The 25,802-nt window shown below is 36.1% G+C and overlaps 1 protein-coding gene across 3 annotated transcripts in view; it reads right to left on the bottom strand.

The window, feature by feature from the left end:
- Window positions 1–25,802, bottom strand: part of PACSIN2 (protein kinase C and casein kinase substrate in neurons 2) — a 58,159-nt gene that overhangs the window by 22,423 nt on the left and 9,934 nt on the right. For all 3 annotated transcript variants that reach the window (XM_030453517.1, XM_030453526.1, XM_030453531.1), the window contains exon 2: window positions 2,974–3,084. In XM_030453517.1, the coding sequence (XP_030309377.1) occupies window positions 2,974–3,033 (60 nt within the window). In that variant the 5' untranslated portion in view covers window positions 3,034–3,084. The remainder of the gene's footprint in view (window positions 1–2,973; window positions 3,085–25,802) is intronic.

Here is a 25,802-nt window from a genome sequence, read left to right as displayed (position 1 = left end):
AAATTCACCAAGTACAGCACGCATGAAGGTCACAATTCACTACCATGTCAATCCTTCCTGTAAATAGTTCAGCATTACTATAAGAGCAATTTATCATTCATTTAATCTTTAGTTCAAAGTATCTTAGTGTATCTGTAAGAGTTCAACCTCTGAGGAATGCCAGGGATGTCATACCACACATTTTTCAACTCCCTCATGTAATTACATAAACATTTAGGTGTACCTACTACAGTTTTTCACATATACATAAAGCAGTTTTAAAACCTAGTTTTGAACTAAGCTGCTCCCTGTTGGTTTTTTGCTTTTTTTAACCAGACACAAATGTCAGTGTGATATTTTAAGCACTGACCAATAAAAAAACTTCTACAGCCTCCCTTCTGTTTCACTTACATACCACTTTAGTTTCAACATATTAACATTTCAGGCCCTTAGTCACGTAGCTAAAATCACGAAAGCCTTTGCAGACATACTAAGAACACAACTGTCTCTATTAATGTTTTTTAAATAATCAGTGTTTGTAGCCACAAAACTCCCAAAATTGCCCATTTGTCCTAATTAGAGGAAGAGCAACAAGTAGTGTTTGCAATGTAATTCAATAATTAAAAACTCCAAAACTCAGTGAAGCATTCCCGTTTGAATTGCTAAACTGTCAGAAGTTTAGTATAAGGAAATATAGTATTTATCTTATTTTTATATGGTCATCAAATGCATGGCAAGTCTGAACTTTCTTACAGAAGAACTATTATTTGGACATCCTTAGAGTCAATTCAGTAACAAAGACATTGACTTATCACTGGAATCCACCTTTTACTGCAGACAAATCCTTGACAGTGAGTGAGAAGATGGTCTCTAGAACTTTTAATGAGCTGAACCCACTCCATGAGAATATAACTGCATCTTCCACAATGGAGATTACTTTTAACAGATCAACTTCCATATCTGTTCTAGTCATCATTTTACAACTCTCAGAACATACTATTTTTCCAACCTAATGTATTTAAAGTTTCAGAAAAAAAAAAAGAATTATTTTAACTAAAATTCTCCTTGTGACCATTCAAACACAGCAACCTTTGGCATTATACATCAAAAAAAGAGAATGAGCAGAGAAAATAATTTATCTTATGAAGAAACAGACTGATTACAATACTGAAAGTCTTAACTTTTTTTAATCCAAAGATGAAGCAATACTCACGCATTACACATTAGCCTACTGACATTTGCTTATGAAACAGACTGTAGTTCTGACCTTTTGGAAGGACTACACATAAAAATCCAAAGAAATTGATTACGAAGTAATTTTAACAAAATTATGTAAAGTCACCATCTGCACAAACACAAAGATGCCTTTAACCCACCTTTAACAGCAGTCAAATATGTTTAAGCTATACTTAGTAAAGGTCCTAGCTTAGGCTAATTGCCATTTCTGATCATCTAGCACCCTTTGATGTTAAATACCTGAGTTCACATTCCTGCAATCATTCTAGTTTACAGAATTCATATTCTCATCCATCTTTTATGCTTCCAGACACTACTACTTGATGGAAGACAGCTTGGTACGGAATGTCCAACCAGAAATAATTCTGAGAAGTACAGGCTGTTCAACACATATGAAAAATTCCCCTTTAATCCAGGATCACTTTTTCTGACTGCCTCCTTATTTTGAAACACATCTTCCAAGGAAGCCTGTTGAGAAAGTTAACTCAGAATCACTGAGGTTGAAAGGAACCCATAGAGGTCACCTAGTCTAATCCCCTGCTCAAAGCAGGCCTGAGACATCAGGTTGCTCAGGGCTATGTTCAGCCGCTTCTTAGTCAACTCTGATAGCAGAGGTTGACATCCTCTGTAGTCATGCTACAACATACCCCTACAACAAAAGGGAATAAGACTTAGAATCCAGTAATTTTTAAACCACCTCTTTGTTACTAGAATAGACATATTTAATGTAATAGTAAAAATGTCTCCTCAAAATTTTTAACTGTCTATTAAACAAGAACTTCATAGACATTAGGTCTTTCAGACAGTGTATTGGAAAATAATGGGAGATCTGCATCAAAATGTAGTATGCCTTCACCACCAACACAGGGTAGTGGCTAGAAAAGCTTCCATTTAAAAGGAAGCCCAGTGTTAGGTCACCAAAATCAAGCTGTGTTACACAGTCTCTTGTAACAGAACTAGTCTGACATTTTCCTCCTACCCATTTTCACATTTGCTGTAGTTCAACTCTAAAGAGCTCCCAGTCACTTGGTAAAATTTGCCCCACTGAATACAGTGTATCTGGACAGCATACTTACCTCTAATTATTATCTCAGTGTTGACACTGCCAAATCTTTTGTTTCCTTGCAAGTGGGTTTTGCTGTAAAATTATTTCTGGTTTATGAAGTTTAACTCCAAGCAAGTTATCTTAACATCTGAAAGCCTTCTTCATATTTGGGCAATGCTCAATGCACATTACTGATACTACAATGTGGTTTGTATTATCTTTCTGCATATACAGTCTTATATTGCTATTACCATAAGATAACTTCTCACAAAAAAACGTTTATACTTTTATCTAGACAGAAGCATCACAGGAAATATGCAGTACGTTCACAATCTTACATTTGTAATTTATGTGCACTTAGAGTAGCCTTTGAACAGTTACTTTAGATTTAAGACTGATAGCTGAACCCCTTTGATAAAATTAAAAGCCATGCTCCCATAGCTCTCTTCAGCACTAAAAACTGACAAAGGTTCAATTGTGAATTGTGGATCCTACCCAAATGGATGACCTACAAGTTTGTGTTAAAAACCCTTGACAGAACTAGGTCAATTTAAAAGGTCATTTCTGCCCTGAAGGCTGTTTCTTTCAATCACAATAACCAAAGGTTTCATGTATTGCAGCTCTCTCCACAGTTTACAGTGTACAATAACCAGATTTTCTATAAGATGAGTAAAAAATAAAAACAAAATATTGTGATAAAACTTTCAGGTTACCTCCCAGAAGCTATCACTAGAAACTTCTACTCCAACAGCATCATCATATGAGCCAGACATTTCTAGGTATGATGAACTTGTATGGATTCAGAGCTTAAACACCTTCAGAATCTGTAAAAAAAAAAAAAAAAAAAAGTATTAGCACTATTAATAAAAACTTACCATAAGAGAAATGAAATTAAATAACATCCTTCAATTCTTTGATATCTTCGGGTGCTGAACAAAACCAAGAGGTAATGAGGCATGTAAGTAACTATTCAATCCATCTGCCTAGATCACCTTCCACCAAACTTGAATTTATTTTATCACAAAATTTCCTATTGCAACTAGAAGATAAGATCAAGCAGTGTGGTGCTTACTCAGAAAGCAACAATCAACCCATCTTTGTTACCAATGCAATAACCTGCATTGCCTCCTATTAATGTTTCACCCAAAATCCATATTACATAGTGAAACCCACTGGAAATATTTAAGGCCTAAACCCATTCCTGATTTAAAGAAAAATAAATAAATCTTCCTTTCAGGGGAAAAAAATTCTAGTTCTGTAAGAATTTTAGATTCAAATCATCTATTTGAAAGCTAAAGGCAACCAGAAATGCAAAACAGAGCTTCCTCAGCAACAATATAAAGCAAAAGCAAGAAAGAGAATTGTGACTACTTAAGTCAAACACAAGAGACAAGACAAGCCTCTTTTCCAAAAGTCTCAGTACATTTTATGATACTCTGACAATCTCAGTCACCCAGCCACCTGTGACTAAATATTTTACTGGCCTAGTAACTGTATCTCAGATACTTTTTATTTTCTTGCCACCACTCTTGTGCATTTTAAAACAGATAATAGATTCCAAATGATGGTACGAAGCACTTATCTGCTGTTCCACATGTACCAAGTAAAAGGCAAGTAAAAGGTTATAGGCTCTGTGACAAAAAGTCTCTTTGAGGCTTACCTTTACTTTCCCTAGAAGTTAACATTCCCACACCTAGTTTTACTGCATTGCATTTGTGACATACACTGATTTGTTTTCTTTTAGCAAAACAAACAAACAAAATCAACTCTAAATTCTTATCTTTATTAGAATTAATCATTAACAATTCAGGCATTCTCACTTATACAGATACAGCTGCATGGAAGAAAAACATGACCTTTTCTCATCGAGGGAAATTACTGTTTATAAAGCTCTGCTTATAAAAAATTTTAGGGTTACCCTAAACTAACATTCAAGATCAGTATCAAAAACAGTACTGAGGCAAAAATTTATGCACTTAAATCCTCAAACTGGTTTGCAGGGTAGAGACCAAGAGGTAGGGAGGAAAGAAACACCTCCCTCCCACAACACATACATGCACATCCCCTGCCTAATCCCTACAGATACTTCATCTAGTTCTCCTGTCTAGATTTCTTCTATCAAGTTTGCCTACAACTACCACCAGGCCTACATATGGGTAAATATATTTTACACGTCTTTGTGGGGTGAACCAGTAGACTGCAAGGTAAAGCTCCCTCTCTCATTTGCCTATGAATTTTTCTTCCCTTCATGCAATAGGGCCACTTCAAAAGGGAGGGTAGAAAATGCCTGGAAACCTGACCTACCTTGCAACATAGTGGTTACGTGCTGATGAGAGAAACAGAAGCTTGAAAGCCTCCGAGGCCAAGGAGAATCCAACACTAAATTAACATTTTTACACATTTTTCAAGTTCTCACAAAAATTTAAGATTATGCCGTGGCATCTTTAACAACAATTTCTGGTATTATTTGATCTCAAAGGGAGACCTAGAGTTTAAAAACAACTTGTCAGATCAATAAACATTGCTCACTAGATTCTATTAACTGTGTCCTCCTGCCTCCTTGCCATTAATACAGCATTTACACTTGCGTGACTCTGACATCAAGTAAGCAACTAAAGGAAGTGCGTGACCCAGGCATGCCACGCAGAAGCAGGGAAATGGACAAGATTCCAGAGGCTTTCTGGAAGGGTTATAGTTGTAGTTCTATCGTGTCCCAAGGTCTTTCAACCAAAGTCTTTACTGCAACTTGGAAGAGATCAGGTAGAAAAATGTAGAGTTCAGCTTTCTGGGAAAAAAAAAACCAAAAAACAAGAAGCCCAAACACCCTTATGCAAAAGTATCAATCTAAAGAAATGCTTCAAGAAGTCACCCACCCACCCCCCTCAAGCCATACAAGTAGTTTTCCCCCTCCAACAAGAAAAGACAGCAGAATTGTTTTGAGGGAATAATATAGTGTCTGCTTATATTTCACAAAATATCCCAAACTATACCAGTTCTAGAAAATTAAGCTATATCCAAAAATTGGAAAAGCTGAAAAAGAGAAACATTTTCTTAAGTGAGGGAACAGGTTGTGGAGAGTTGGGTTGTTTTTCTTCTTTTTGGTTTTTTTTTCTTTTTGTTTTTTTAAACTTTCATTCCTAACTAGAACTACATAGTTCACAGAGCTATCCTTTTTTTCCATAAAAGCATGAAAATGATCAGCACTCAGGAAATCCTGATGGATTTAAGGTTTTTATGTGCCAAATACTATGCTGTGAGAAAGTATGAGCAAGCGTATTTAGGGAAATATTATGAAGTCATAGCAACAACTGGCACAGAAAAACACTATTTGTGCAGCACCACTTAAAAATAAACTGAATACTGAGCTAGAAACATTAAGCTTTATGAGTCATGCTACCCTCATGAAACAGAATTATTACAGCAGCCAGTCCTTTAGCACATTTTTTGTTAGGGTTTGGTTCTCCCATCCTTCTAGTTAATTTGCAGAGATTTCACAGTGAGAGCTCACTGTGCTTTGATTTGCAGGGTCTTCTATTTCACTATCAAAAGTAAATCCATGAAGAGCTAAGGCTGTCAGTATAAAACCTGGGAAATTTACATCAAGACAACAAAAGAGATGAGTTCTGCTCAGATTCTCCACAAATAATAACCAGCATCTTCCAAAGCTAGGCCTTCTTTGGTCAGGCAGTGTGCAGCAGAACCAATAATTCCATAGGAAAGCTGCATGGTGCACACACCCAGTTCCTGTATTCCCACAACAGTTTGGCTTCACCCCCTCTGGCTTTTATCTTCTCATTCCACAACTCCAGGTTCAACTGCTTAGAAGCACCAACACTGCCTTCTTCTAGACCTAAACTACCTACTGAGCAAGCAGTAGCCCAGTGACAGATTATTTCTGAGGTCACATTAAGTTTTTCTTGAGCAGGTCTTAAGCCGCCCATCTCCAACTGCCAAAGCTCACAAAACCGATAAGGAATGTGTATCCTTTTTTCTTCCCTTCTTTAGCATTTGTCTGAAACTGACCCATTGATTTAAAAATTACAGAAGCATGAAGTTAGGGTAGGCAAAGGTGTAAGCTTCGTTTTCCTTGGGATGAAGATTAAAGATCTTCACTGAGTAGAAACCACCTCTGGATCATCTGTTTTTTCCTCAGCATGTTCTTAGCCAACAAAAAAGATCCTGTAACTTTCATACTTCTCAGGATATTGTCTTCTGTGCCAAAGAACTTTGGAATTTCCATTAAAACCCAAAGTCTCAATATTTTATTAATCCCCAAGTCCAAACGTCTAAAGTTTTTACCTGTGTCAAAACAGTCATATAAATCACCAAATATGAAGCAGCACAGAGAAAGCCTTACCAGTTCAGAGCCCTTGTTGCCTTTTGTAATAAAAACTCCTAACACAAGTTAACCAAGATAACTTATAGGTTAAAAATAAACCACAAAGTTCAACTGCCTAAACTATATACTATAGTACATACTGCAGTGGCTACGGATGGTGCACACAAACAAGGCTCAAGCTTCATAGTGATTTTTAAGCAATACTAGTAAATAAGGATACCTTAATTTTAGACAAGGCAGCTAATAAATAAGACTTTTTTTAAGTCTTCCTCTGAGGGAACATTCTAGCAATGCTATATGCTAAAGACCTTGAATTTCTCTTCTGCTACTGCCCTACAAGGTGGAAAGAATTGCTATAAATATCCTGAAGGCTTAACACATGAGGATTTTTAGAAAATATTAACTAATAATGAGCAAGAAGACCTTCAGACACCACCCACAAAAACATCTGAATAGAGTATGCTGCCCCTACTCAAGAAGTTGGTTTTGATAGTTACCTTAAAAACAATTTACAAAAATCCTTGCTTCATTCATATTGAAATACTTGACTTTTCTTTTACTTTCTTTTTCATGTGTCAGGTAGTAGAGATTAGCACAGCACTTAAGTTGCAAAAATCTGTGCAAAAAATACAGCACAAGACACTAAAATAACCCAGTGCATCCCAAACCTTCTCTTAAGGTGGTTTTCAACAGGGGGAGGGTAAAAATATTTAAAGAAGTCATTCAGTTTATTCTCCCTCCCAAGCCCCCAATAACAGATTTTTTTTTTTCTTTTTAATGAAACCTTACTGAGAAACAGGTAAGGTTGTTTGATTAAAGATAAATTTTAACATTCTGAACCCCTTTGGGAGACTGTTTATTTTTATTAGATACTTCACTATAATTCAAAAAGCAGTATTATAAAGGAAGGAAAAAAAAAACCAAAAAACCCACTACTAATCAAGGTCTCATTTCTGCTTACTGAATCCTATGATAAGAAAGAATGGATCCTGAGCCTGACATTCCAAAACAAGGAATGCCTGCAGACACAACACTACCTCAAATACTTGAAATCTGAAGGCAATACCACACAGCCTTGTCCTGCAGACCCAATAAACCGTTCCCTAAACATACAAACCAGATGGCAAACAGAAGACGTGACTCCTTGTGCCTTACTTCGAGAACATCACAGTTTCTAGAACAGGAAGAACTGAGTGAAATCCTCAGTGCCAACGTGACTTAATACTTCTCCCTTCCAACTATTCTCTCATGTATGACAGGCTGCTTTAAAGCAAGGCAGTTGCTAGTGCTATGGATCTAAGTGACAAACTGATCCTCAACAGGGAAAAAAAGCTCAGAATCAGAGAATGACAGTCATTACAACAGGGTCCACCCAGGTTGCTCAAATATTGTCAGGTCTTAAAACCTCCACAAATGGAGACTGCACCACCTCTCGTGCAACCTATATCAGTGTTTAACCAGAGCAAGATGAGAGACAGAAGAAAATAAATTAATCCAAACAGTCTCTTCAGCTATTAATATTATCCATGTGTGGTCTCTAGGAACTCTACAAAAGCAAGCTCAGACAAAGACAGTAAAAAAAGAACCTGGTGACACTACCTCTTACATTTATTTTTAGTACAGGACTTGTCACTACAGATCTGACTCAGCAGAATTCCAAGTTTCCCGACTTGTGTGTAAAATACTTTACATGTAAAGACACTGCTCAACTTGGATTGGCTGCTCATAAACTTTCAGATATATTATTTTTCTTTATTACTCACTGAAGTCTCAGGTCTTGTTCCCCACAGAACAGCAAGGAAACAAGTCTTCATTTGTACAGAAACAAACTTTCTATGCTTTAAGTGAAAACTATTCTGGTTTACTATCAAGTACAGCCACCATAAATATGCTATATCTTGTATTCCCTGGTTAAATAAAGCAATTTGGATATTCTTTCCTCTTCTATTCTGTCAGAAGAAATTGCTCGGTAAGAGTTACCAGCTTCTTCAGGGTTGCAATTTGTTTACTGTTAAAAAAAAAAAAGACAGAAAAAAGCAAGAAAAAAGTGACATAACTTCTTTAGCAATATTACGAAATTAGGTACCAAAACCTGTTAAGAATCACAGCTACTGACATGGAGATGTTTATAAATTAATAAGACAAGTAACTATAGGAAAGAAGGTCACTTTGGTTTACATACCCAGGAATGCTAGCCCTTACGTGAACAAATGCATAAAACCACAATTATTCACTCCTACTTAGTGCTGGGAACCCTAGTAGACAAGACTGCATATTATCAATGGAAGCCAAGCCTTAGACTTTCAAAAGTTAAGAGTCTGAAATCAATGACTTTGGCCTAATTCTTATTCTTCAATCTATAAAATGAGAGAATAGCACCTTCCTTGACAGAAAAAATCCCCCAGGCTCTGCCAAGAACACAACCACAGCAACAAATAACAGAGAAGAGTAAAAGGAAATAGACTCACTACTTCCTGGAGAATTCAGCCTATATGGTAAAGTTAGCAGAGCCATGCACCAAATTTTTTTTTTTTTTTTACAGAAGCTGACATAACCATTCACTGAACCCTATATGCTGAGCACCTAAGGAAGGAATCTTGGAACTGCACACTGTTACAATTTATTGCACTATTTATTTATTTTCTAGTTTGAATTCTTGCATATTTTGCCACCTAGACATTTTTCAGTTAGCAACTAACATAAAATGATATTAAATAGTGAAAGCTACTACTTCATCCTAGTAATTGATAACCGTAAGTAAGAGTAATAAAAGATTCCTTGCACATCTGTGGACCTCAGGAGGCTGGAAAAGGAGCAAGAAGCAGCCAGAAGCTGGAAGGAACCGGGAAGGTGGGTGTGTGAGCCACCAGGGCAAGAGGTAGAGAGGTAGGAGTTCAGAAGTGCCTGGCTTCAGCTTGGCCAGAGGAGAGCAGTGAGATAGGAATTCAGTAGGTATGCAACTGCTTCTGGGTCATCCCTCCTGCCCCATACCCCAGGTTCTCAAGCAGTAGATAAATGCTAAGTAAGTAAACAGCTTGAGGAGAGTCTGCTTGATTCCCAACTTCCTTGCTACTGCATTATATTCACCCATGTTTGTTAAATACGCTGCGTGTAACATGCAATAGAAAAACCCTGAAAGTAGCAGTAATTCAGTCTTTAAATATGCAAGCAAGGAACACACATTCAAGCCATAGTTCTAGTACACATCAGATCACCAAAGCAGTTAAAATTTCCTTGATACTTACCACGTGTAAAATACCCCACACAACTACAGTGAGAAGATAGTACCAACAAATTAAACCCTCCAGACACACCAATACTGTGCGACTAAAATTTTACAACATATAAATTTCACATTACATAAGGAGTAAGAATGGCCGTTTTAGTCATGACATTATTAAACACAGTCTGAATACTTTGTTAAACAAATGTAAAATTACTGATTAAGCTTGGTCATCTTTGAGTAACATACACAACACAGAAATCCATCTCCAAAATACAAGATAATGATCCAAACATCGTCAAATAAACCTTGCCTGCACATTGTTTCATGTATGTACAAATATTACCTCACTCTCACACCCTTAGAGATGATAAGTTACGAGCCACTGTTTATAACTGGTTTTATATTCAAAGACAATATAATTAAACCCTTCAAGCCTCTTGGGGAACACTTGAAACCACATGCCTCCACTGCAGGCATGAGCAGCAATGGCAGAGCAATGAAGCTGTCAGAGAACCAGCTATCAGCTCCTCTCCTTTTTCCCTTGAATTTGCTATTAAACAATGTAGGTTCCAGACCCAGCTGTCCTTACAAGCTCCCACATGCTTTCTCTGCATTTTTCCAAATAACCAGGAGATGCCTTAAATAGCAAAATACTGTCCTGGGGGAAATAATTTTTTTTAATTCTCTGTCTATCAAGCCAATCTGTGTAGGTGTATTCTTCTCATGGTGCTTTTTTTTTGTTTGTTTTAACCAGCAAAGTTATTAATTGTTAAAAAAAGACTTGCAGAGGTTTCCAATTTTAAGTTAAATGGAGAACGGCCACAGGAAATTTTTAACACTACAAACTACAAGTTTGAAATATCATAACTAAACCAGCTAAGGACAGAGCTGATACGCAGCTGTGTGGGGAGCTTTTTTTGGCTAGCTTGAGTTACGATGGAACGATGCAGTAGCAAGGATAAAATATGTAAGTAAAAGAAAATGCCCAGTTCTGCACATACAAAATGCACTAGTATTTCCAACAGTCTGCTCAGAGCTGGATAACACTGTTAAAACACTCTTGCTGCACACCAATCAAATATATGACCTAGGGCATGCCAACATGGCAAGTTTTTACTTTCAATCCTTCATCACTAGGTTTTAGTTTTAAAACATTCAAAGGTGAGGAAAATGTTGTTGCTTAAGATGCTTTTGTTGTGTTTTAACAAGAAATTTTATTTTTTAAATGACCATGACTACACAAAGTTAAGTTGTTAAATTTGAAGTTGATTCCCATGAAAGTTTCCAATAAATTTTTTTCTGAGCCTTGAAAGTCAAAGGAAAAATATCACAGTGACGTTTGAACAACAAGATTCATGCCAAAAAATGCAAATGGATATCTTCAGCAAGCTTGTTCAGAGCTCTTAAAATTATTTCAGTGACAGAAAAAGTGTGTACTTTTTTTTTCCTCATTAAAAATAGTTTTCAACTCCAGCAGCCTAGCACTGAACAAAAACTCCAGCTCTGCAAATTGCCTGAAGTTGCCTAAGCCCAAATTTTACCATGCTAGAATTTCTCAAGTACAGCTTTGGGGTTCTTTTTCCTACATCCCTCCTTCTCTGTAATAAACAATGAACCTTAGGTTATGTAGTATTAAGAATCGCATATGTTACAAAAAATGCCTAAAGAGATTCCATGGATTGCTAAACAGAAGGAAGAAGCAATTTTTTGCCTTTCCAACCAGATACTGAAGTCATGCTTATTGCTCAAGAACAGCTTGATGAATTTAAATGTCATGAAAAGAAAGCATATTATTACTGAAAGTTTTTCAAAGGACACTTTTTTGTAAGTGTTCTTAACAAAAAATTATGCATTTAATTTTACATTTTGGAAGACATTTCAAATTCAATATACTGTCTGAATACAAATTGATATTTACTGTGTCCTTAAGTAGGGAATACATCTCAAATTATTTAATACACACACAGCAAGATACTTCCTCACACATCACCTAGACCTATGCTGAAAGCCAAAACAAGGCCTTCAACACAGCTGAAGACACAAAAGAGCAGTTCTCTAAACATGCTTCAAGTGATGGAAAGGTTAAATATAATGTCTCATTCCTGCTATTTGACACTTCAAAAATGGAGTCTAACATTTTTTAACACCACCTAGTTTTAAGAAAGAAAATGTAAACAAGGAGTTAATAATATCTACTACTTCATGAAGAGAAAGGGCATGATAACCTGAGGATTATCATTTAAGGATATCAAATTTCCTCAAATATGTTTCTGAATACAGAGCTCTCTGGACTGGGGGCTTTCACAACCAGAAACACTTTTAGAAAAGTTAAAGAAATGGCCTGCCCACAAGATCTGGAAGTGTCTCATCTCACTCATCTCAGTTAAATTCCTGTCCTTCAGAATCTATTGTAAAAGTCAAATTATCTCTCACATATTTAGAGCTCCTTTAAAACAAAGTGTCAGAGAGCACTCTTTTATTCTACAGGTTCCCTCAATAGTGTATGTGATGCATACCCAACACAAAAGGAATGGTGCAATTAATATGCATAGTAATTTGTTCAGTAAAGGTTCTCATCCCTTATTTAAGGTTTTTTAGGTTAAATTATTCAACATACACTTTTGAGCTCTGGCATTACTATTAATTTTTTAAAAAAACTGTTAAAGATTAGGACAAATCTGAACTCACCACAGGAATTAGCTGGAGTCAACAGTTCAGATTTATTTCATTTCAATCCACTGGAGTATACTATGTTCTAAAAATTAGTATTTTTAATTTAGAGTAGTTTTGATACACTATACAGAGTTATTTCCTGTTTCCTGGATTAAAAGCAGTTCTTGGCAAATTAATTCTCCCAATTGAAATCATATTATCCACACTTCCTTCAGGATTCTGTAGAAGAAAAGGCGAAATGAAAACATCTGAAGCTGAAATCAAGGTGACCTTGATAAAAGGAAAATGGGTAGTCACTAGCTAAATCACATGAAAAGGCCTAAACCATAAGTATAATGTCATCTATAAACTGTAGAATATGCATCTTACAAAAAAAAAATTGCATATTAATCCATGATTGAGAGACAACTGTTTGCAAATTTTCAGACCAACTTCTATATTGACTGTTATTATAAAGGAGGCATTATAAAATAATGGAATTTTACATTAAAGTACTGTAATTAGGCTAAAAACATCATTTAAAAAGCATCACAAAAGATTATTTTGCAATCAATAGGATAATTATAGTATTAAATTGTTTAACACAGAGACTAACTGAACCTGGCCTTAATCAACATTTAATTTTTAAAGAACTTTCAGAGGATGCAGCCCTGTTGAGTACTTAGTACCAACTACAGCTTCTTCAGATAAAAAACAAGGGAAAACAAAGTATACTGGGCAAAGTATACTTCAATAGTATCCTTGACTGACATTAGGTACATAAACTAACCATAAAATATGAAAACAAGTAAAACATCGTCCCACATCTGTTCAGATGAGCAAAAGAGAAGCAACATAAGAGAACATTTTCACAGTAGACTTTTTGTTAAAAAAAACACTGGTGGGTTCGACTTAAAACCCTGCAGTGCTGTTTTTTATTATAGAAGAAATTCCCCATTCAAGAGCCTCAGGTCTTTCTGATCAAGTTAAACTGCACACTAATATTATCTTCACTGCAGCAAAAAAGCACGTCAAAATTGGTCTTGAGTAAAGTTTGCCAGAAAATCACCTAAAAAGCTCAGGCAATTAGAGTAACTTGAAAGATCAAATAGTATTTTTTAAAATCAGAGGTTTCCATTATATTTGATTTGAATTATTAAAATGTTTAACAGTTCAGTTTAATTAGAAGTGTCCATCCTTTTATAATGCTCACTTTTGTAGTGCCTGTGACATGACCTGCTGATTCACATCAAAGTTTCCTAAAATGAAATTAACTTAATGTTCTGGCATCCTCCCATCCTCCCCAACTACGCAGAACTGAAATAAAGACACCTTAAAGTTTGTTTCAAAGAAGCAAGAAGGGGGAACAAGAGCATGTGCCTTCAACTTGTAAATTATATTTGGTAAGCATTTAGTTAGCAATACATCTTTAAAATACCCAGATACTTCAAAAATAAATAACCCTTTCATTAGTGGAATTAGATGGCTAGTTATACACACTAACAATGAGAATTTATTTTAGCAAAATATTAAGGGAAATACATAAAGCATGCACACTAATTATTCAGTTGAAACAATATTTTATATTGGCGCAGGAAGAATAGTGCAGAGTAGTACTGATGTATTCTCCAACAGAGAAAACATTAATCAGCCTTTACAGCTTCAATGACAAAGCAGCTGCTAAGGAAAGTGACATGTATACATCTGTTTTAAAGTGGCATATAACTAAGAAGCAAAACAAAACATTAGCAAGAAGCACTGCCTCAGACAAACATTTTCTGAAGATAAAAGGTGCTGTGGTATTTATCTGACCAAGTAAGTACTACGAAACGTGAACACTGATGTACTTGAAAATAGGAAACCCAACAGAAGTACACAAATAAAAAGTAATCTAATAGCCATTCTAGAAAGAGATCTCTATTTTAGACAATGAACTGTCTAAGCCCAGAACAATGGCTTCAAATGTTATTAAAAACACTCTGATACATTCAGAAGAGCATTGCAAACAAATTCCATTGGCCAATAATACATACGTATCAGCTATGACACAGTGCAGTAAAATTTTGGTAGGAGAAAAAGCAGCTATGAGAGCTGTTTGGTGAGTCACACCATATACTGCTTGCAAAACACCTTAACAGACGGGCCTTAATTCACTTGCAATTTTTTCAAATGCAACAACAAATTTTTACAGATGTAGAGTTCAGCAACATAACTACAAGGACAGTTGCAACACCTGCACAGCTTTGCCTGACCTTCATTTCCACAAACAGAATTTTCCCATCAGAGTGAGCTTCTTTACTTCCTGTGGGCTGATGAAAACTTTGTAACTCAAGCTAAGGTCATTTCCCCCCCTCCCCAGCCACTGCAGCACCCAAACCAACACAGGGTTTCCAGGCACACATTTCTAATGGTGCTGTATAGCCTGAAGATGACTATTTGGGCTTATGATAATATTTCGAACAGACCACAGATAACCCATATTAAAGGAAGGTATTTTTAATAATACAACTTGCTTCCACAGAGAGCAGCATTTTTTAATAGCTCAGTGAAACACGTAGGCACATTTTGCAGATGCACCACTTAGGAAACAGCTGTGTTGTTGCAGTGTTTTACAGTCAAATGCTGTATTTTTCCATATCAGGAAATATAGGGCTGTAATATTAATTGAATACTGATGTGTATTAAACAGAAACATTATATAAACCCTTAATTTAAGGTGAAACAAGATAATCTTCTTGAACCTAAAGGTTACACTAAGGAGCTACTGTTCTTTATTTCAGGAGAGAACCAATTCAGACACTTCACTTGAACATCTAGCCCTGAGACTGCTGCCAACAGATACGCCTTTCCAAAGACTAAAGCACTATTAAATACTGTAAATATGTGCATTTTAACAAGAATCAGCAGATTCTACATTCATTATGGTTAGAGAAACTGGTATGACTGACTGGGGCAAGGGGAGCTGGTTATACGGGTGGACAGACAAACCTGCGCACCTTTAAGTATTAGTTTATTCTTCCATTGCTTTGTTGAGATTTAAATAAAATCAATAAAGAAAGAAAAATAGGAAAGGATGGTTCTCTTATCATGGAGAAAGTAAGAGAAAGCACAAAAAACCCAGGCCTTCCTATATAATAAATCAGAAGGACATGACTGAAGACAATAGAGGAAAAGACTCCAGGACCCAGTAAAATAACTCAGTTTCTCAGACCAGACATCACTCATATTATACTTAATTTAAAACAATGCAGAGGCATCACATTTCCACACAGAACTCCGTAGTGCTGAATGGATTATTCTCTACTGGACAAAACCACTCCCTTTCTAGAATAGCTACTCAGCGCACATATAGTAACAAAAATATCCTACAACATCAGAAATGTTTTGTTAGTACAGCTTTTCTTCGAGGAAGTAGCATAATCTAGTACAGAGCTGTACCCTGGGACCATTGCTAAAGCAGAAATTAAATAAATGTTGGCTTAATTTGGAATTGTGAAACAGCTCTAAACAGCAGTTTCAAATATTACCAATTCTTTCTGCAGCCATTAATTCCCACACTGTCATGGGCCTGCTGACAAAAGGGGGTCAAACCATCATGTTACATTCCTCAGTTCTCAAAATACATTCAAGGGCAGTTTAGTACTTGGGGAAAACCACTATGAAAGTAAAAGTTACTAATGAATACAGCCTCCTTACAACTTAAAAGAAGTACTTCAGCTGTGATCACTGTGATGCAAACTTTATGTATCACTTCAGTGCAGTGTCATTTCTGGAACTGATACAGAATTTAGAGACCTCTGTAGAATGCAATCCATAGATGTAGAAAGAAAATAACAACAGGCACACTTAGCTTTGATTATCCTTCTTTCCAGTACATTAAGGAACCAATTTTTCTTTTAAGAACAATAAAAGATCTGTTCAAGTGTTTCAAAATCAACGCTTTACTGAAATAGTACAAAAGACCATGCGACCAGTATTTCATAATTCAGATTAAATAAAATTAATTCAGATTTTAAAGAAAACTGAATTAGCTTCTAAAGAATAGCTAGAAGAATTTAAGTTGTTTACTTGTGTTAAGGTGGAGGAGAAGGTTACTTAATGCTTAGTTTTATTAACATGACCACTGAAGAAAGAAACACTTGAATTCTGTTTAAACACATTTTCAGGTCAGTGAATCTGAGATAAAGTTTAGCCAGGATTCCTTTAGTCTGTTGGCAATTTTAATTTTCTGGCCCTGAATTGGTAATTACTGCAACAAGGACAGAAGACTTTACTTGTCACGTGGTAGTCTCCACAATGGGCTGATGACCTAGTAGAATTACATATTCCTTAAAAAACACTTTCCCCTCCAAATAAATATAACAAACTGGCTCCTTACTCTGTACTAAACTCATCTGTCTAAGATACCTGGATGTGTCACTCATGTATTAATTTTACAGACCTCATTTTATGCCCTACTCTGTAAACATAGACATGCTAAGCTATAAACTTTTTTGTTGTTGTTGTTCAGTGAGGTGTTTTTGTTTTTTAAAATCACATACAGCACACTTAAACCTGCTATAAGCTAACACAACTGAAAAACTAAAGTTTTCAGCAAAACAGGATAGAGTTTTAATAGAGGCATACGAAATCAGGGTCAGGCAAAAAAGAAGGTTGAGGCTTTTCTTTGGTTCTCAAGGTTTCACTGATCTTATTAAGGGTTTAGGGAAAAAACCCAACACAACAGAATAGCCAATCTTCCTTATGATTTTCAGAGATCTGGATACACATTACTTGAGCTTTTACAGCTCTTAAACACTCCAAATACTTAAATGTAGAATCCCTTAAAGCATTAATGTGAAATGAATACTTAATTTGGTCAACTAAGCACAGAAAGACAAGTCTTTTCTACCCTTCTCCTGCTTTTCAGGAAAAGGAAAGCTTTTTGTGACATTTTCAATTAATGCTTGACTAAAGTACAAGTAGGTCAGCCATCTACTCTACAAACTAAATTGGACTGAAGTTCCAGGAAAATGGGGCAAGAGGCCCCATTAGCTACCAGTTCTTGCAGCAATTACCACTGTCTTTTTTAATTCAATAAGGCTGTGCCATCACTGACTATGCAGCAATTAAACAGCAGTCTTCAACCAGCACCCCAGCAAGAACTAAAGGACAGAAAAAAGAGCAGTAAATAATACAAAGTTCAATGTGGTAGCCTCTCAAGAATAGTCTTAAAAACACTAGTGTTGAAACTTCCAGTACACAAGACTACATTTAAAAATGTATATGGTTCAGATCTATGTTGAAGAACAATCTTAGTAAAGGCACATAATACACAACTCCCTTTTTTTTGTCATACATGCTTCTGAGTAACTTCAGCATTTTAAACAGTTCCACAATGATTCTCAAAAACAGAATCAATTGTTACTAAAGGTAGAATTATAGACCTTTTTATTTTATGAACTTATTCTAAAATCCTCTGTCAGTAACATCTACACTCACAAAGTAGCAGTATGATAGTCATAACAGCTGACAAAAGCAGGCACAAAGAGCTTCAGAATAAAGTGATCAAATTTCTTAAGCTATTTAGTTTACTGCTAATTGCTCTGCATATTGTTATCAAACTGAAAAACTGTATAACATTAGAATCCATAAAATCTGTAGTAATTACATTCATATGTAACCATCCCACTTTAAATTAAAATAGTATTAACTGGTAACTTTGCATGATGCATAGTAACATGAAGTTTTCAGAAAAGGTTAGTACAATGGAATAAAATAATACTGGAATTAAAGTATCAAACCTGTACACACGAAAAAAAGGAATGGTTTAAGCCAGAGTTACTGTACTTTGTGCATATACTATTATATATGCCTTATATTCACATACACACCTATAAAACCAGCCAGTAAAGGAAAAATAGTTCTCAGTATTGCAGAGTTTTTGTGCCTTTTGCCTAAAGCTATGTTTAACACATTGGAAATTTTCAGCAATCTTGTAAAAGGTGCTGCCAGGGTCTACCTTCAACTCAAGATTTTCCTAGTAATCTTGTGCTTATGAATGCAGCTTGAATAGGTTACACACCATAGTTGCCTTCCAAGATTTGAATGCACTGTATCTGAGCATGTGACAGGATGGTATCACCATGCTTATTTTCAAGGTGGGGGGACAATGGCATATGGCCAGCATTGCACTGTGACACCAGGGCAGGGCTCTGTGTCACTGGTCACACCAATATTTCAGCCAGTGTTCTAGAATAGTTCGTGGTTACTGAAATGAGTCACCTGTCTACATATGACTAGAGTTACAAAGCCTTACCCCCATATGGATCACCAGTTAAGAGGTTGAGCAGCAAAGGAATAAAAAAATAAAAAGATTTAATATTCAACAGCTGAAACAGCTGCAAGTTGAAAGCTTCAATTATGCAGAAATGTCTTAAAGGTGTTGCTGAAAATAAGATTTCTATTTGATCAACTACTCCCCAAGAATAAGCAAAAAAAGCCATGTGCTTACTCAGGGTATAGTAAACTTCACATTTAACTGCCTTTACCATATGGTATTGGGAAGAATAAGAGGTACATAAAGTTTTAAAATACCACAGAAAAAAAGCTTAGAAATAATATAGCAAACAATAGATAATAATGTAGCAAACAATATTTTTCATAATCATACTCCTCAATGTCACAAGTCAAATTAAGAACATTTCATTTGAGAATATGTGTAAGTACAAGCATTTTCCACTTATGGTTCTGAAGGCTTAAAGCCTTACTATATTCACCCAATATAAACAGGATTAGAAAAAGTAAGCCTGCATCTAGAAAACCCCCTAAAACATCTTCCTTTGTTTCTGTGCACCATTTTTCTGTTTTCATTACTTAAAAATGCAACAACTTCACTGGAGGGGAGGCACTCTCCCTTAGTTCTTAGCATAAATCAGAGGGAAACATATGCCCAAACAAAACATACTGAATCTAGGAGGCTTTAGGTTGATGAAAATCCAACGAGACCCACAAAGCTAACATCAGCTCTACTGAAAACAGCACTCATGGCTCCTCCTCAGACATTCACTACAAGTTTCCCTAACCCACTAAGAGAATCCATCCAGTAACTACATCTATGATCTTGGTAAGCCAGGTCTCAGATCACTGTTACTTTAAAAAGCGATCAACTGTCCTTACTCCTGAAGCTTAAGGATATGGAGGACTTGAAAGAACAAAACTGTTTCAAATTTATTTTTAAAATATACTTTGGGAGATGTATATTTTCATTTATTATGGTAATTTCATGGCATGTAAACAAGTGTTTATATATATATATAATTTTTTAAAAATAAAGAGAACACTGGAAGCATGAAAAAGTTGGTCAGTCTAGCTCTAAGGCTTTTCTTGCAATTGAGTAGTATTAACCCCTTTCTGAAAGATAAAATAATAGCTGCTTCACTGAGGTAAACTATCTGTACATTTGATGCATCAGAGCCACCAAAAAAAAGCTACCCAAGGTATTATACTTAAAACATAATTGTATTTTACCACATTAAAAAAACCCAGCATTAGTAAAGAATGTGCTATGTACAGTATTCAAGAGCTTAATAACCTTAAGTTGATCCCTTAGACAATGTGCATTTATTCTGTACCTTGCAGTTTATGAAAACAAAATTATGTCCACCTCTAACACCTTCAAACAAATTGCCTAACTTTTCTCTTTGTAACTGCTATAAGGAATTTGAATATGCAGTGTGCTTGGTAGGAAGAGAAGCACTTTTATTACCCTGTTTACATTTGCAACATTACCCTAAAAAGCCTGTAGCCCTAATTACAACCCAAAATGCTGCTAATACCTTCACAGACTGGTAACACTTCAGAAACATTTTGCTCTGTTTGTGTCAGCCAAACAATAAGCTAGTTAACAGTGGTAGAAAATAGTTTACCAAGCTTCATTTTCAACAGGAAAGAAATCCCTTTCCTTTCAGCTTCCCAGAAAATAAAGGTACGACCTACTCACATTTCTAATGCTAGATTTCGCAGGAAGTCAATGCAGTAATTTATTAGACTGGCAAAAGATGAGGATTATAGCAAGGCTCACAGGGATCCTGAAAGTAAGATCTAGTTCTTGTAGTCAATGAGACTGAACTACTCAGTGTGTCAATTAGGTCTTCAAAGACTATTCAATAGCTGCACTTTGCTCCAGTAATCAGATCCCTTAAGAAATACTTCAGCTGAGTATCTGTCAATTCATAATGATCACAGAATTATAGAATAGCCCATGGTGCAAGAGACCTTGAAAGATCATCTGGACCAATCTTGCAGGAAAGGGAGCCTAGATGAGATTTATGTAGCACCCTGTTCAGTCACATCTTGAAAACCTCCAGTGATGGGGACACTACAATCAGTATCTAACAACTCACAAGACATTTTCAGTCACTCCACTTCCAAACAAGAACTAGATGACAATCACAAGAGCACCATTCTCACTGCCAGTGACATTTCATTTGCTCCTCCTGCACACACAAAATTTTAGTCCATTATCTTTTTTTTTTTTCCTGCTGCTAAAGTAGAAAGTTAAGCAGTTTAGTCTTACAGCCAAAGCCATTAATTACTTTAACTATGAATTCTAAAACCTGGAGAAGTTCATGGTAAGAACATTCTTCTGTTACAACACAGATTTCAAGCTAGGTGTAATTCACGTAATGATATGGGCTTTCCATTTGCTGGGACAGAGTTCTAAGATAATTTTTCTGCTCAGAGAAACTGTGGTATTCATAAGGCTGCAGAGTCCAATTCTGTAAGCACAGAAGAGATAAGATGTGTTGTTTTCATTTATACCCAGCTCTGGTATGCTGGTTTCTGTAGTGACCAAGGTCAAGGGTAGTTTTGAACCATACAGGTGCAGCAGGCTGGGAGGGGTGAAGCTGGAGCAGCTGACAGAAGCTGGCCAACCCAAGTACTCCATACCATAAACATCATCCTCACTTTCTATCAGGAAGTTTTGGAGGACGTTTTTTCTTCTACCATGGCTGCCTTCCCAAGAGGGACCCATCTGTCTTGTTGGTTGTCCTGCATCTGAGGCCTCCTCCTCCACTTGCTGTGACCATCCTGTTCTTGCAGGAGCTGCCATGCTGGCAGTGTGGGCACTCAGCCTGCACTGCTGGAAGCCACAGCTCACTGCTGCTATCTGGAGATGAGGAGAGCTTTGTATCCTGTATTAGTAGTGGGGCTAACATAACTTATTAATCTACTAAATCTGTTTTCATTTCAACCCATGAGTCTCCTTTCCTTTTCTCAATTCCTCTCCTGGGGTGTGGCTGGGTGATAGAACAACTGTCCAAACCACAACACCATTATAGTCCATTTTGCATAATGTAAATTGCAAATATACAAGTAACTAATAGCTTGAAAGAACATTCATGTGGTACACACGTACCCAACAAAACAGTCTTTGTCCCGGGCCTGCCATGTCCTGGTGTAATTATCAGTTTCTTATCATGAGTATGCTTTTATTGTAACATTCACTGGTATGAGGTTTATTCTCTATTACACTCCCTCCCCCCAGCACTTGCACTGTTATCTCAGATTACCCTCACACCATTATTAAATATTCAATTATATGATTTTGTGCTTAATGCTGCTCTGAGAACACAGGCAATCCAGCACTACAATTCTCAATACAAATCACAAGAATGTGAAAAAATTCAGTAATGATCAATGCCCAGCTACATTAAAAAGAAAGGATAAAGCTATAAACCCAAAGTATTTCCATTTTGTATTTCTACCACTGGCAACTAAAACTCTTTGCAATGGAAGGCAATAATTGTTTAAGCATAAATACATAAACATTTATTTTTACACAAATTGAAGTATTCTGACACCAAACCAGGCTAAATCAAGCTAACACTTTGTTAGACAGTAGCATCCACCTGCAGTTCACCTCTAAGAGCTTTTTGTAAAAGAAGCTACAGTAGAAGCACAGAAATCTTCTGCTGGTCTTCACTCCAAGGCTCTAAACAACAATGGGGGCTCCTAACTGAACAATACAGAACTGCAACACAAGAAGTATTGTGTGATACCAGAAGAGTCCTAAGGGTTTTTTTAAGTCCTCCCTGGTTGCTTGTGTGAGAATATCTGAACTATATGTGATGAATACTGTAGGGATAAATAAGTTTCTAAAGATAGCCTTTTCAATCTAAAAATAATGCAGCTAAGGTCATTTGAATGGGTTTAGTGATGAGTCATGGTTTTGACTAAGTCCCAGCAAAATTAAAATTAGTTTTATTAACTCCACATGGTTCCAATTGATAGACATAAAGCAAAATGCAACACCACAGTTTTTAAAGTAATGTAAAAGTCAATAGTCACTTCTGCCTGTAAGCAAAGGGCACTAGAGGTTTATTCAAATTCTAAAAATCTCTAAACTCATCTTGTATAGTCTTCTAGTTACAGTATTCCAATATTAGCACTTCCAAGAATCTATTCAAACATTTCAGGATCTGGATGCAAGTTACTATCAGAATTAATTTACCTTAACACAGATAACCAGTAATTCTAAAGTTTTAAATTCTAGACAAAATCATAAGAAATTAATGTACAAATTGCAGGTGGATTCTCAAGCAGGCAAAGTTCTCACTTGCTTCAATACTTAGGTTTCAGTAGGACAGCTTTCAGTTGTTCCATTTTCATTTTAAGCATTTAACATATGCATACCAAATCTCTAATCATACTTGTCTTTCACCCAAGATGAAGGTGATTTTTTCTTAGAAGAGAAAAAACATTCATAAAGTTAGTTATCCAGCTGGGAAGCAAGATTTTAAAATGTCTTCATAAGCTTATGTTAGATCTCCATCATCTTTTTTAGTATTTATAGCTACCTAAAGCAGTTAAGTACTTGAAAATGGATGATGGTGAAATACACAGAAGATGTGACTTGCATTCCTTCCTCTTTTAGGGCAGATATCAGCCAGATTGAGCTGTTTCACACTACTCAAAATAAAACATTCACACTGACTCTGATGTAAATACCTAGGTGCAATATGCCATTCTTTGCACATTCTGGTAATTCTCATGGGCCAGCATAACTGTGTAGCTTGAAAAAGTAACTCCAATTTAGTTCAAAAGACTCATGTGATATGGTTTTCTGTGACAAATTCAAAACACATTTTGAACAAAGCAGATTTATAAAATCTCCAGCTTTGAAGAGTCAATTTGTATAACAGCTTTTAGTGGTATTTTCCATACCTAGTAAGCTGCATTTCAATGAATATTCTAGCCAAATTAAGATGTTTTACACATCCCTAAATATTAATAATCTCATATAAACTTTATAAACTTCGGTTAAACTACTAGAAACATTCACAAATGAGACAAATAATCCTAAAAGATATGATACTAGTACAGCATTAATTTAGAAATTCACCCTTTTATATATATGTATGAAGTGTGAAATAAACACTGCAAATGCACAAAATACATAAAATGTGTGCAAAATACCTTTAGATAAACTTGAAAACATCAAAGCCTGTTCAACTCTTCACATATTTTCTTGCTATACAGTATGATACCTTGGAAACTGCAAAAACCCTGCTAAATTTTTATTGTAAAATTAGGAATTTTGTTCAGGAAGAAACTGGTAGGCACTACATGCCAAATTTAGCACAGTTTGTCCTTAATTACAGAAAAGTGTTTCTGCACTACTTGTAAAAGCAAAGATGCTTCCTATCCAGCCTGTTTTGCAAGAAAGAGGAGAAGGAGAAAAAGGGCAGAAATATCAGATATCCAACTGCAGTTTCAGTTTATCTACAAGGCTTGTGGAAAAAAAAAATAAAGAGCTAACCGGATCCTTAGAGGAAGTCACAGAAAAGTAGACTACTTCATATGTTTAGACTGATCAAAGTCTAAAGCAAATAGGTTGTCTTGCATAACCCCAAAATAAATTCAGATTTAATGTATATTTGTTATATCTATATTAATGTATCAATTACTGAACTACTACTGACTTGACCATGATAAAAATTGCACTGCACAGATTTTACTCACAATATCCACACAACTCACAGGATTTACATTCTACCAGAAACTACGTAATAGCCTGATCTAAACCAAGTGATAAAAATATGGTAATTAGATACAGACTCATCCCACATACTGTTCTCTAGTACAGAGATACCACAAGCCAAAGCAGAAGCAGCTGCTCCTGTGCTGCTCTGGACAAAAGACTTCTTAAACAAATTCAAACCAACTTAAAGGTTCACCTACAAATCCTTGAAACTACACAGATCGTCCTTTATTCTTTTCAAAATTGTGTTTGAAACATAAATAACAGATTTTGGTCCTATCTGAGTAAACAGACAAGACATTCATGGTAACCAATAAATGAACATTCATTTTTCTGTATACAGTGTATAGTTAAACCAAGAAAAGCACAGTCTTCTGCAATACTGCTCAGTCTGCTTTCTTGGAAAGATGTTCTGTGCTAGCTGATCTGTGAACCTGCTTCAAAAAGCACATCATGTGGATGAGTGCTTTGCTGAGGATAGTGAAGAAAGAATCATAGAATTGGCTGGGTTGGAAGGAGCCTCAGAGATCATCGAGTCCAACCCTTGAACCATCGTTGCGGTTACCAGACCATGGCACTGAGTGCCACATCCAGTCTCTTTTTAAATATCTCCAGGGACGGAGAATCCACTACTTCCCTGGGCAGCCCATTCCAATGCTTGATCACCATCTCCGTAAAGAAATTCTTTCTAATATCTAACCTAAACTTCCCCTGGCACAATTTAAGTCCATGTCCTCTTGTCTTGTTGAAAGTCATCTGGCAAAAGAGCCCAACCCCCACCTGGCTACACCCTCCTTTCAGGGAGTTGTAGAGAGTGATGAGGTCTCCCCTGAGCCGCCTCTTCTCCAGGCTGAACGCCCCCAGCTCCCTCAGCCTCTCCTCACAGGGTCTGTGCTCGAGTCCTTTCACCAGCCTGGTTGCCCTGCAAAGCAGACTGAGCAGTACTATAGAACAAAAATAACAGGAAGATCCAGCTAATTCTGTACAATTATTTTTGTGGGAGAAAAAAAAAATCCAAATCAAAAGCACAAGTTACAATAAGGCAAGGAATCAGTTTTTCCAATGTAGGAAATAAAAATACTGTTATGTTTCTTGTGTATACAAAAAAGAAAAAAAGAAAAAAAAAGACTAACACTCTAAAAATCTACTTGATTCTTTCCAGAAGATTGACTCAATTTTGGAAATTAAATACTGAGTTGTAATTCAAAAACAATTCTTCAAAACCTGGTTTAACATGAAAGTGTTAACAGATTAATTTAAATCTTCTGTTAGGAGTTTCAAACAATTATTTAGAACTCAC

The sequence above is a fragment of the Calypte anna genome, chromosome 1 (assembly GCF_003957555.1).
Source record: "Calypte anna isolate BGI_N300 chromosome 1, bCalAnn1_v1.p, whole genome shotgun sequence".
NCBI classification, from domain to species: domain Eukaryota; kingdom Metazoa; phylum Chordata; class Aves; order Apodiformes; family Trochilidae; genus Calypte; species Calypte anna.
This window is presented reverse-complemented; position numbering and strand designations above follow the sequence as displayed.